Source organism: Fundulus heteroclitus, chromosome 8 (assembly GCF_011125445.2).
Source record: "Fundulus heteroclitus isolate FHET01 chromosome 8, MU-UCD_Fhet_4.1, whole genome shotgun sequence".
NCBI lineage: Eukaryota > Metazoa > Chordata > Actinopteri > Cyprinodontiformes > Fundulidae > Fundulus > Fundulus heteroclitus.
Window position 1 is genome coordinate 5,556,322 of NC_046368.1, and position 14,195 is coordinate 5,570,516.

The window sequence follows — 14,195 nt, forward strand, 5'->3', positions numbered from 1 at the left end:
TGTCCACAGGCCAGCTTTTAAGTCCTGGACTCCACAAAACTGACCTTAATGGAAGAGCGACAAGAAAAACACCACAATAAAGAAAGCCAGATCTGAACTTGAACAAAACACCCGGGGCCAATGCTGAAGCACGGTGGTGGCAGAATCATGCTGTTGGGGGGCTTTTATTTTAATTTACTAGTCTTTTTGTCATGTTTTATTCTGCTTGTATTTTTTCTCGTTATGTTTTATTATTTTTATTTGTCCTGGTTTGACCAGTTTTAGTACTGTAGAGTACTTTGGTTAAACACAATGTTTTAAAATGTACTTTATGAATTAAATAGATTTTTAATTTCTTCAGCAGGGACAGGGGAGATGCTCAGAGCTGATGGGAAGATGGATGGAGCTAAATCCAGAACAATCCTGGAAGAAAATGTGTTAGCAGCTGCAGGAGACCTAGGACTGGGGTGAAGGACAAGAAAATAAAATTAATCTGGACTTGAAACTCCCTAAGACAACAATCTCCATTTTGGGGTATGAAGCATGTTCATATTTCACGTTGTGTTCCAGCAAACATTTAAAATGACCTCATCATAACTAAGTGTGGAGGGAACTTGGATCCTGATCTCAGGGAGAAATGGACTCCATGTGCTGTGGGTCAAACATCCGTGCTGAAAACAATCCAAGCAGACCCAAAATAAAAAGATCAGCAAATTCAGGTTACTCCAAAAAGTTTCTATGCAACACTTTACAAGGTGTCCGATGGTTCAGGCTAATCTTTATTTTCCTGAAGTCAGAGAGACCTAATCTCATGGCCACAGGTTAAAAGAGTGTCTGCCTTAGAGACTGGGGGCAGAACGCCATCATCCAGAGGGAAACTTGAGGTGGTTCAAGCATCTGATCAGGGTTCCCCCCTTTTGGGATTTTCCAGGCATGTCTCCGGGGGAGTAGACACACCCTGGGTCACATCTGTCCAAAGGGGACGCTGTGGGGGAATCCAACTGCAGAATGAGCAGGAGAGTTTCACTAGGGTGGAGAGAGACGTCTGGGTATAACTACAGGACTGGTTACCCCAACAACCAATATGGATGGATGGATGGATGGATGGATGGATGGATGGATGGATGGATGGATGGATGGACAGGTGGATGGATGGATGAATGGATGGATGGATGGACAGGTGGATGGATGGATGAATGGATGATGGATGGATGGATGGACAGGTGAATGGAGGAATAGATGGATGAATGGATGGATGGATGGATGGATGGATGATGGATGGATGGATGGACAGGTGAATGGGTGGATGGATGGATGGACAGGTGGATGGAGGAATGGATGGATTAATGAATGGATGGATGGATGGATGGATGGACAGGTGAATGGGTGGATGGATGGATGGACAGGAGGATGGAGGAATGGATGGATGGATGGACAGGTGGATGGATGAATGAATGAATGGATGGACAGGTGGATGGATGGATGGATGGATGGATGTTGGATGGACGGACGGATGGATGGATGGACAGGTGGATGGATGGATGGATGGATGGATGGATGAATGGATTGATGGATGGATGTATGGATGAATGGATTGATGGATGGATGGATGAATGGATGGATGGATGAGCGGATTGATGGATGGATGGATGGATGGATGAATGAATGGATGGACAGGTGGATGGATGGATGGACAGGTAGATGGATGAATGAATGGATGGACAGGTGGATGGATGGATGGATGGATGAATGGATGTTGGATCGACGGACGGATGGATGGATGGATGGATGGATGGATGGATGAATCGATTGATGGATGGATGTATGGATGAATGGATTGATGGATGGATGGATGAATGGATGGATGAGCGGATTGATGGATGGATGGATGGATGAATGAATGGATGGACAGGTGGATGGATGGATGGACAGGTAGATGGATGAATGAATGGATGGATGGACAGGTGGATGGATGAATGGATGGATGGATGGACAGGTGGATGGATGAATGGATGGATGGATGGACAGGTGGATGGATGAATGGATGGATGGATGGACAGGTGGATGGATGAATGGATGGATGGATGATGGATAGATGGATGGATGGATGGACAGGTGGACGCTGTCGACCATCACAGGCCAAAGATGTCCTGCCTTCCACATGTTGGTGACAGAGTATCTCTTTATTTACCTCATGAGATGAACAGACCTTAAAAACTGCATTTTTACCCGACCCCCTGGGATGATGGATTGTTTAAAAATAATAATAATACTACATTTTTAACGTGTTTTTGCTTTAGGCTGACGTTAGAATAGAAAGAAAGATAAAAACAGCTGACTGAAGGCTAATTTCCCTGTGAGGTGCTTTGATAACAGGGTGTTTTCTGGTCCTGAGTGGGACTTGGCACAAACATGCTGAAGACTGCAGCCTCCGTGTGGTTAGACTGAAGGTGTTGTTGTTCAGTTCAGTGCTGAGGTTCCCTCTGAGAGCAGCTGAGCTTTTCTGGCCAGCCTGACAACACCATGACTGTATCATTGAAGGATTTCCATAAACACGGTCATTAAGTTAGGTTCTGGCTCGGTTTGGCTTCAAAACAGAAGTAAAGTGAGTCAAACCGGTTAGACAACAATCTGTGGCTTCGTTTTCATCGCAGATCTTTAAGCATAACCCTGCTTAACGTCAAACATTTTACTGTTTTTTCATATAACTCTGCTGCTCTGCTCATAAATCAACATTTCTGAAGTTCCTTCATGAACTAAACTGACCAGGACTCACATCAGAAGCGCGTCACCGCCTGATTTAACACCGCTGTCTCTCCTCATAACTAATCGTTATGTTTCTGCACAAAAAGCAGAACAAAAAAAACAAAACAGCATGAAATCCATTAAGTGACCCGATGCGGCCCGTTCACAGGATTTAACAGGTAATAATAGATGACTAACAGCTGAGTATGTTAAAGCTGTAAATGTGTCAAGTGTAAAAGAGCTGCCTCAGAAATCTCTTCACCTCCGTGATTCATCGATGAGTCCAACATGGAGATAAATAGATGCTCTTAACAGCCAAATGTTCGTGGGATTTCTTGGCCACAATCAGCAATCTTCACAATCTTTAACGCTCAGTTTGCATACTTACAACGTTTTACAGTAATGGGTCGCATCGTTAACACCTGAGACATATGCCGCTGTTCTGAGGAGGTATTTACCGGTTCTGTTTGTGCCGTTCCTGGCCTGGATCTCAAGGTGAAGTCCTGCAGAGGAGGGGGTTTGGTTCCAGCTCCCAGTGAAATAGAAAAATGTGGAACTCTGCCTCCATGTCGGGTTCAGGCGCCTCGGTAACTGGTTCAGGACTGCTGGTAGGAGGGAGCAGAAGATGGTCCGATGGATCAGAGCTCCATCTGCAGAAATTATTCTGTTGCTCTACTCTGTCGTGGTAAAGAAGGGCCTGAATTGAAAGGGGAAGCTCTGGATTCCCACCAATAGTCAAGAGATCCTGGATACACAAAGCTGAAATGGACCTTCTCCGTACAGGAGATAAGGAGAAGAGCTCCACCATCCGGAGGGAGCTCAGTGTAGAGCTGCTGCTCCTCAAAATAGAAAGGGCTCAGCTGAGATGGTTCATCTGATCAGCATGTCTCCCTTTGGAGGTTCTCTAGACATCCTCTGGCCGCTGAACTTAAAATACTATTTGACTGTCAGAGATGTTGACAAATCATTTCCCCAAGTCCAAGAAAAGACTCAAGTCTTTCCAAGGAAAGTCTAAGTCATGTCTTAAGTCTTTAAAGGGGCAAGTCTAAGTCACATTTCTAAGGAGTAAGTCCAAGTCCAACAGGGAGTTTATGGAGAAGGAAGTCCAAGCCAAGCCTTTGACACTCAAATTGAAGTCACGTCTCAACTTTTTAAGTCCTAATCAACTCTCAAATCCTTTCCCACCAATTCCAAGTCTAATCTGAAATCTTGCTTCCCAAGTCCAAGTCTCATGCCTTTGAAGACTGAAATAAAGATTCCTGATACATCTAGTCCATTGCTGTGGGTAGGATTTCAGAGCTGTACATTCATCAACACTTAGTTTTTAATCTGTAATTCAGAATGCAGAAATACAGTCGCCCACAGGATTTAGCCTGTCAGAAATCAAATGTATGTATTTCTGTTCTTTTATTTTGTCTTTGTAATGACAAATGTAAGGAAATATTTCAGTTAAACATTGTGTTCTTCACCCAGACTCCTTCAGTTTACTCAGCACTGCATAAGGTTTGATTCTCCTCACGCTGAGTAAGGAAATCATTCAAGAAAATAAGGTGTTGGAGATAAGTTCAGTTTATTTCATTCTGAGAAAACCTCAAATAATTTATACAGAGTTAAGTTGAAAGATCTCCGTGGTTGAATAAAAGAAAGGATTGTCATAAAGCATGAATAATCCATGGTTGGGAACATCTCTGGATATTAAATCAAGTGTTTTCTTTCACAGAAAAATATAGATGCAGAGCATCACTTGTCATAACTGCAGTCTGTATCGCTAGCTTTCACTCCTGTTATATGAGATGAAGATTTCTGATAAAACCCGAGTCCTAGAACACGAGTCTAAGTCAAATCTGAAGTTTTCGTTTATGCAACTTGTAGCATTTTATCCCCAACAGAAACCCTCTGCTTAGCGTTGGGGACATCCCGGCTCCTTACAAACAAAAAACATTAACTTCCCCCTTTTGCCAGTGGACACAACAGAAACATGTGCCTCCTAAATGATCTGTTGACTTTTTTCTAATATGTTTTACCGAGACTTGATGACTCTCTGGTCCTTCATAAATTGAGGAGTTGGATTTTTTAAAAACCACATGATACCATCATTAGCCCCGCCCACTGACGGGTAAACTGTCAGATCATATAAATTCATAATGGGCTGGAGTGCAAGACCATAAACTTATTATTAAGTAAAATAAGTACTTATTAACTGTGGAAAGGGAATTTTAAATGTGTCTATCAATGACATGATAGATTTGATCATGATTTGGCACTTTTTGTTGTTTGTTGTGATAAATCAAAAAAAGCTTCTTTCCCAAACCTGAACAGTCACAATGATTTTTGTAAATTTAATTATTTCAACATTCCCTTTATTTCTTTTTTGTCACTTGTCTAAGTTTAGAGTAAAGGTAAACTAAAATTATGTAATAAGGAAGCACTGAATATCCCCTGGTTTCTCAACATGAAACCAACAGCTTTACAGTTTTATCTTCTTCTTTTGGCTTTTCTCGTTCAGGAGTCGCCACAGCGAGTCATTTGTCTCCATCTAATTATGTCTTCTGCCTCTTCTCACAACTTTGCAACTATTTATATGACAATCAAAATCCCCCAAAAAATGTAATGGTAGTGTAAAAGAGGTTTGTGTTGATCATCGTCAAACTATAAACTTTAATTAAAAACAACACAGCCATGACTATGTTAACATGTTATCACTTCATCACAAAAACACTGGAATACAGCAGAACAGCATGAAGAAAATCAATACAGCTGTACATTTTCAATAAAAACATAATAAATAGAAACATTAATTTGTTCAAACAGATTGTACATTTACAGGAAACATATAAACAAGTTTTGTACAATTGTGCAAAAATAGCATAATCAGAGACATAAAAATCCTCGTTCAAGTTTAAAAAATAAAAATTTCCTCATCACTACAGTCCATTTTTAGCCTGTTAAACACAAAACAGGTAACTCAGGCTGGGACTCATTTTCTCTAATCCACAGCCATTAGTTCATTTATATGGTATTATACAAGTTTTATTCTGTTGGTGCTGCTCAAAAAACCTGATTTATATGATAAACTTTTCACTATATCACAACCCGGAGTAAAATCTGACTTCATATCAGTCATCACAAAACTTTTCATAACAGTAAAGAATTGATTAGCCTCTTGGTTGGAATTCTGAGATTATGTCAAGAAAAACAATAAACAAACAGAAAATTTCAAAAATTAAAAATGTAAAAGAGACATTATCAATGTATGAATGCTGCTTGGTTAAAAGACCAAGATCAAATTAGTTGCTAGTTAGCCTGTAGTTGGGGACATGCTAGCTGATGTTAGCTAAATGCTTGTCACTGTAAAAGCCTCAGGCTAGCTGATGTACGTAGCTGAATGCTATTTGCTGTAGCTAGCTCATCCAGGCTAACTTTAATGATTAACTAGATTAAAGCTGTTGTAGTTACCCACATGCTAGCTGCTGTTAGCTGTAACATGCATGATCTATAATAGCCCAAGGCTAACTGGTTTAGTTAGCAACATGACAGTTCGCATGTATGACTTTACTTGTATTTACATGTATTTACTTTGATACTTGTCTTTGCTTACTATTTTATGCTTCAAAAGTAAAATTTAAACAGTTCTGCCATGCCAGAGGCTCCACCCACTATCCCAAACTCTTTTCAAGATTTCTTACTGTTAAATTAAAGGTTAATATTGTGAAATATGGGAAGGCAGTTGTCAGGAGACAAAAGAAAATAATAATAATAAAATTAAAGAAAGGCATAAACAGGTCAGTTAATGGAAAGTGTAAAACTAATATGCTAGTTACTTTTAGCTGCTGGAGTTAACAGGAGGCTAACTATTTTCTGTGTTACCCAGTGTAGCTTCTGTAGCAGTTGCAGCTGGCTGCAGGTTAGCTCCTATTTAGCCACATGGAAGTTTCTGTTACTTAATTTGAGCATGTTTGAAGTGTGACCCTAAAACATTTCTGCCTAGCCAGATAACCGGTTTTCCCCTTTTAATGTCCCAAAACCTTTGGGAAGCCAAGCATCCAATGTATTTTATGTTATGGCTGCAAAGGTCCAAAGCAAAAGCAGGCGCTAAATGTTAAAAAATATGAATCGGAATAATATACAGCTTTAAATCAAAGCTCAATATTTTAAATTACAGATAATTATTTTGTATCTAAATGCTTCAAGCTTTTTTTTTTTTAGAACAGTCTTACTGTGTAGTAGAAATAAAAATCCAATAGAGCGTTCGCCTAATACTGGCAGCACCTCAGTGGGATACAGAAACATCTACAAAAGCTGAAGCGATAGTTTTGTCATCTGCCATGCCAAATACAACAATAACAAAACATTTAAGCAAAGGGTGTGTTTTTGGATTGTTACACTTTTCTTTGCATACAGTCTGTTGTGGAACCATTGATCATGTTTCAACGTGGCTGTTTTTTGGTGAAGGTAAGGAACTTTGATGTTAAAGCCAAGCCTTGTTAAGGTTTAAAACAGAGCATCAGCCCATATGTAATGGTATAGGAGTGGTTAGGTCAACTCATCATTGAGAACCTTTTCCACCTGAGAATCTCTTCTATTCTTCTTTCTATTGTGGGTAATGACTGCTAAGATTCAGCACACTGAATCTAAAGTCTCATTAGGAAATAAGTGGTTGAAAGAACCTTTAATCAATGTCCTTAAGTTTAGTGTCCTAAATTTCATTACAGCAATTCCAAAATATATCAGAGACACTTGAAAGAGCCCGTTAAAAAACTGGCATACACATCAAACCACCATAAAACTGCATGAAACTTCAGGAATTCACTGAAAATTGTAAAGAGACTCATAGGAACGTCAAAAAGATCCCTTAAATCTCAGAAATGTCTTAAAACAGCTTAACTGTGATTCAAAAGACATTTACAACATCCTCAGAGAACCATACTCTCTTATAAATGGACTCAGTGCATCATATCTACATGAATCTGCATTAATAACAACACCCTAAAAGCATGCTGCCTCACATCCCGCACTTTACCTGGACTAGAAATTGATTTTCCATATCTTTTCATTTTGCACTGTAAAAAAAAAGAATAGGAAAAATAAATTTAGCAATCTATATTGTAATTACCTGTTGCCCTCCTAAAGGATAAAAACAAGTCTCCAAATACAGGTTTAGTTTGAAAGAAAAATCTAAGAAAATATTTTTCTTCTTGTCACAACCAGCATTATGTTTATAATTCAGACCAAAATACATTTCTGGGTAAAATATATGACAAGGATAAAAAGGTCAGACTGACAAAATGGCAAATTACTGTAAATGTTAAAATTTACCTGCTTTTGTCAGAGCTGCTCATCCATAAAACATGAATAGCTACACCCGATGAATACATTTACATGAATGAATATTTTTTATATTGTAGAAAAGATGATAAAAAAAACATGTTATCCCACGAAAACTTGGATGTTATGTGAAACTTCTTTATACAGATGTCAAAAAAAGATACGAAATTGTTGCCGTTTATAATAAATGTAACTCATTCGTCTTCATCGATTGAAATAGTGTGTTCCAGTGCAGACAAGTCAAAAATTGGTGCTGGATCTTGAAAACTGTTTCTTTTTTTTTACCAGTTTCATTATAAAAACAAAATAAAAAAAACGTGTGCTTGCAAAACTGAAATTGAAGGAAAAACACAGCACTTTCCTACAGAGAGCTGCTGTGAAGAGATATATTAGTTCAGTAATAATAGCATGAATGAGCGGATTTGGAAAAAAAAGTTTACATTTTAACTTTGAGACACAAATTAGTGTAAATCATTCCAAGAAAATTATGATTCAATCTATTGAAGCAGGAAAACATTTTTCAAAGTTTGTTTTTGTTTTCTATTTTGGAAAACTGTCTTTGACTCACACTGTAAAAGTCTTCATATTAATTGTGTTTCATAGAGTTTATTTCTTTGAAATGTTTGAGTGTTTTCTTTTTATGAAGGATGACAAGAATTATTTCCACTTATCGTCAGTCATGATTCTCAGGCGACATCTGAGGGAAACAACGAGCTGAAATTAAAAAACGTTGGGAATCTGGCTGTGAGCAAATCCCACCAGATGGTTAAAGATGTGTCAGAAATGCTGGTCTTGCCTTTAATATTTCAGTGTCAGAATCCCAAATTGGAAGGATTTAAAGAGATTAATCCATCCTGCTCCATTTGTTGCTTTCCCTTTGTCCTACTTGGACTGGAAGGTTGGCTCATCTGAACTGTCGGGCTGTTAATCCCAGTAAGATCCAGGTTTCTCAACACCAAGAGTCCCGCCCAGTGCTTGTTCTAACAATCTGGGCAAAATGCCATAGTTGTAGAAAACCTTTGGCCTTTCGGCTTCTCATCCAATCATTGACCTCCTCCTGGTGAACCTCCTCAGCAGCTGGAGTCCTCACTGCCGGTTCCTCCCCCAGATTTGGAGGCCGCTCCGGACGCCACAGCGATCTGGCAGCCGTTGGTCACGTGACTCATGACCTTCTGTTTGAGCTGAGCGACCTGCTGCCGCAGCATTGCAGCGGTGGAGGCCAGGTCCGAGTTCTGACTCTTCAGCACCTTCACCTTCTCCTCGAGCCGCGAAATTCGCTCCAGCTTCCGCTTCCGGCACTTGGACGCGGCGATGCGGTTTCGGAGTTTCTTGCGTTCCGCCTTGATGCGCTCCTGCGTCTCCAAGTCGATGGGGGAGAGGGAAGGCGGGGAGGTGGGGTCGCCCGGCGGGTGGGGCACCTCCGGGACAATCTGAGGGGCGTCTAGACCTCGGGCGTGGGTGGGGGGGCCACCGCCACCATGCCCTGAACCTCCACCATACGCCATCTGCCCGCTGGGGTAAGGAATCTGGCCGGGGTTGTAGCTGCTCAGGTTGGTGTAGACCGGCATGTCTCCTCCGGACATCAGATTCCTCTGGTAGGACGCCTGCAGGGAGACGGTGGAGGACGAGGACGGGGACATGTGTCCACCTCCCACCAACTGGTTCTGTTTGTGAAGGTCCGCCAGGGCTTTAACGAAGCCGTCTGCGAACCCCTCTTGCTCGTTGGTGGCCTGGTTGCGGTAGAGGAAAGGGTTGCTGGAGTTGGACACCGGGCTCGTGGTGACCAGTCCCTGGTTAGACTGGATGATGAGATGCTCCAGGTCGGGGGACGCCAGCTTTAGCAGGTTCATATCTGCAGACGACGGCGTAGATGACGAGGTTGATGTCATCAAGGCGCCGTTACCGGTGAGCACCAGGTTGTTGTGGTTCCCACTCCTTCCCACTGCTGCGTTACTGCCCCCACTCAGGAAGTGGTGGCTTCCAGCCATGGACATGGCCTTCTTACTCATCAGCATCTTACTTCCTGGGTAACGCTCGTACTCTGCAACCTGGCTGAAGCTGGGGACGGCGGGGGAGTCGTCGTGGTAGAAAGGAGTCTCCATCATGGCCGTCATTGACAAAGAGAAGTCTCAGGGGAAAGCTTCATAATCAGATTAACCTGAATGTCACAGCAGATTGAAAGGTTCCACTGACGTCTGCGGCTGAGGGATGAAGGCGGGAGACCAGAGAGCTGCCGAAAAAAAAACAAACAGGATAATCAGACATTTTAAAGCATTAACCCCCCCCCCCAAAAAATAAATAAAATAAATAAAATTAGGTGAAAAGGTATTTTTTGCCATTTACTTCATTTTTTATTGGGAAGTTGCAACTATCAGCTTGTTCTGTCGTCTGTAAACAAACTGCAGGTTTAGAAAAGCTGGAAGGTTTTCCTCGCAAATATAACTTAAGCATTAGATTTATTCACCCGTACTTAAACATTAAGTTGACAAACCTGGACAGAACACAGCAGATTGCCTTTAGTGCCTTTTCTGGGCATTTATTTTTAAATTAAACCTGAAAAAAACATTCTATGAAATGGAGGGACATTAAAGAGAAAATACAACTTTTATTTTTAATGTACAGATTTTAGAATGAATAATCTGTGACTGATGAAGGTGACAGAAGAGGTTAATAAATGGTGTCCACCTTAATTTTTTTTATTGTGTATGTCTTTCATTTTGGACATTAACATCCCTGAATTATTTTCTATTCTTGCTCCCAATCAGCCAATTTCCCCTGTTGTCTTTTTCTGTGCTTTTGATCAGTAGAGCTCAGGTCTTCAGAAGTTCTTTTTTTAAACTTGCCATCTTTAAAAAAAATATATTTTCAGTACAGTCCTTCATCCAAAAAACATGTTTTCTGGATGAAATCTATTTAGCAGATAATTGCTTTTTTTGTAATGACCAAGAAATAAGAGAGAACCCACGCATGCACAGGGAGAACATGCAAACTCAATGCAGAGAGACCCAGGGGTGTACTCGAACCCAGGACCTTCTTGCTGCAAGGCAACAGCGCTACATATATATATATATATATATATATATATATATATATATATATATATATATATATATATATATATATATATAGTTGCAACACAACTACATTAACTGAGTTTTAAGTTTCTCAGACTGTTTTAGGGGAATAGAGAATTCTTTGGAAGTCAAGTTGTTGCTGTCGTTAGCTGATGCTAAAATTGTCTCTTCTAGTGAATTCAGATAAAGAAATAGGAACAAACTGTTTCTTCTTGACACGCTGCTAATAGGAAATAGCTTAAAGTTGTTGCTTTTATGTTTCATTATTATGTTGTTGTTTTTATCTCTTTGCCACTGTAGCACTTTGAGGTTTGATGTCAAATGTAATGTGCATTACAGATAAAATGTATTATGATTATTATTATTATTATTATTATTATTATTATTATTAATAAATAAAGACTACATTTTTCAAGTTTCCAGACAACCCTAGCTCATCCCTTGACTTGTGCAGACTCAGAAGCTCGATATTCAGAACCAGAACCAGAATGTGGTTTGATTGGTTACTAATGCCAGTAAAATAAACTCCACCTATTGGATTAAAAACAGGAGAATTGTACGTAATATTTATAAATGTTGCAACACTAACATTTTTAATTACCACTGAACTTTTAATTCATACATGGATTAATATGATTCAGCACAAGATTGTTTTAATTCAGTCTAATTTATTCCTGACAAGACATGAGCCATGATGCTAAAGTTTAGCATCAGATGATAGCCTCCCTGTTTTTTTTGATATATCGCTCTTCATTCAACCGGTCCTCTGAAAGACACATTACTGATTTCTTATGAGGCGCATAAATGCAGCCTCTCAGACTCAGTGCACAGATGACCTGTTTATACAGTTTTCTCCTAGGATTCATAAAGTATCATTAAAGCTGCTATCTGTGATAAAGGAGAAGTTTGTCCATCCCATGAGAACCTGTGATTTCTGCTGAAACTGACCACAACAGGGCTGGGCTCCGCTTTCACTTCAGATATTTTACTTCCCTACGATTGATCACTCTCCTACTGGCAAAGAAAAACAACATCCCTCTTTCATTGTGCTGGTAAAAGCAGTGATGAAACGCCGTGGAGATCTTCCTCAGAAGTGCAGGGGGGGAAAGGACTGCAATGATTCCCGTAATGCTTCCTACCTGGATCACAGCGCCAGGTTCAGTTTCTCATAGGTTACAGCAAAACGTCTCGGGATTCAGATTCTCAGCGTTAAGCATCGGGGAGAGGAACGTTTCCAGATAAAGTCCGGTGGGGGTTCTGCCGGTTTCCAGGGTGGATCACCTTATGACCAATGCAGAGGCCCCTCGGTCCAGTCAGAGCTCGCCATCTTCAAGGTATCCTGATTAGCAGTCAGCCTCACAGACTGGAGTCCTGTTAGTCATAGTGGCGGAGGTGGATAGATGGGTTTGGAGGTTTTTTTTCTGCAGGATTCAGATGATCACCTTGATCCAAAGGGCATGGTTCTGGATAAACCTGGCAGAAACGAGCTTCCTCTCTCAGGGCCAGTCTCGCAGAGAAAGAGAGGAGCTCCAGCATCCAGGGAGAGGCTAAGAGTCGAGCTGCTCTTCCCCCACATCCAGCGAGGTCAGCTGAGGAGGTTCGTCTGACCAGGAGGCTTCCTGGAAACCTGCATTTAGAGGCTTTCCAGGCACATCCCACTGGGAGGAGACCCCCCCGGCAGACCATGACCTGCTGGAGGAGCCATGAATCCCTTCTGGTCTGGAAACGCCTCGGGGTCCCCCAGAATAATCTGGACAATGTCGCCTGGGGAAACGGCTGTCTGATTTCTCTCCATTAGCTCTGCCACTGCAAAAACGGATCTAAAAATAAGTAAAATGTTCTTAAAGTTAGTGTATTTGTCCTTGATTTGAGCAGGTAAAGAAGATTATTTGCCAATGGAATGAGTAATTTTACCCCTAAAATAAGATAATTAGACATCCTGCACTTGAAATAAGACGATGGAGATTAATTGTTCCTATTTTAAGTGCAAGAATCTTATTCCATTGGCAGATCATCTTATTTACCTGCTCAAATCAAGGACAAATACAGTCATTTTAAGAACATTTTACTTATTTTAAGTTCCGTTTTGCAGTGGAGACCCGTTTTGAGGACAACAGATGGATGAATAAAAATGTTCTGAAATTTGTAACTTAGGTGTATTTGTTTATAATGCTGGTGGGTTGGAAAAGGTGCACCCTGCCCCAGGCCTCGATAGCATGGTTTAAGAAACTTTAAAATCTAAAAAACTGAGAAACTTTGTGTGTTTTTTTTTGGGGGGGGCTGGGGGGGGGGGGTGGGGGGGGGATTTTCTGCGACAGACAAACACAGTTAAGTGAACAATTATTAACTGTAAGAAGAATGATACATAGTTCCTGCTGATAAAATCTGAAAAGTGTGGCATGCTTTTGGTTTTTCACCTATGCTCTGATTACAATAAATCAAATCCTACTGTACCAGCTACCTTCAGGACGTATCTCAATCAGCCACCTGCAGGCCTACCAAGACATGGACCTGAACTGATGCAGCCAAGGGGACTCTAGCATCTCTGGAGGAGCTGTAGAGACTAATAGCTCAGGTGGGAGGATCTGTCCACTGGACAATTATTGGTGGTGCACTCAAGAAATCTGACCTTTACTGACATAACTAAAGTTTAAAAAAACTCCTGTTTGGATCTTGGTGAGAGCAATGCGAGAACTGAGGCTGGGGTGGAGGTTTGTTTTCCAGCAGGACAATTACCTTAAACATACAGCCAGATATACTATGGGAGGGTTTAGATCAGAGCATATTCATGTGCTAGAATGGCCTAGTCAAAGTCCAGACCTAAATCAAACTGGGAATCTGCAAGAATGACTTGAAAACTGAGGTTCTTAATAAAAATGCACTCCACACTTTTCAGAATTTATATGTATATTTTAAAAGAACGGAAAAGTATGAAACATTTCCTTCTGCTTTACAATGATTCTCTACTTTGTGTTAGTTTGTCACATAGAATCTCAATAAAATACACAGAATTTAGTCAGTGTAACGTTAGAAAAATGTGAAAAGTAAAGGAGAATAAAATGATTTTTTACA

The 14,195-nt window shown here is 40.6% G+C and overlaps 1 protein-coding gene across 1 annotated transcript; it reads right to left on the minus strand.

The window, feature by feature from the left end:
* Nucleotides 1-7,255: 7,255 nt before the first annotated feature.
* Nucleotides 7,256-10,281, minus strand: june (JunE proto-oncogene, AP-1 transcription factor subunit). The gene has a single exon (XM_036139991.1). The coding sequence runs from the start codon at nt 10,161-10,163 to the stop codon at nt 9,120-9,122; it is 1,044 nt and encodes a 347-aa protein (XP_035995884.1). The 5' UTR covers nt 10,164-10,281; the 3' UTR covers nt 7,256-9,119.
* Nucleotides 10,282-14,195: the final 3,914 nt, after the last annotated feature.

What these genes read in the sequence shown, in the direction of transcription:
- june (XM_036139991.1), bottom strand. Translation starts at nt 10,163, where the DNA reads ATGACGGCCATGATGGAGACTCCTTTCTACCACGACGACTCCCCCGCC.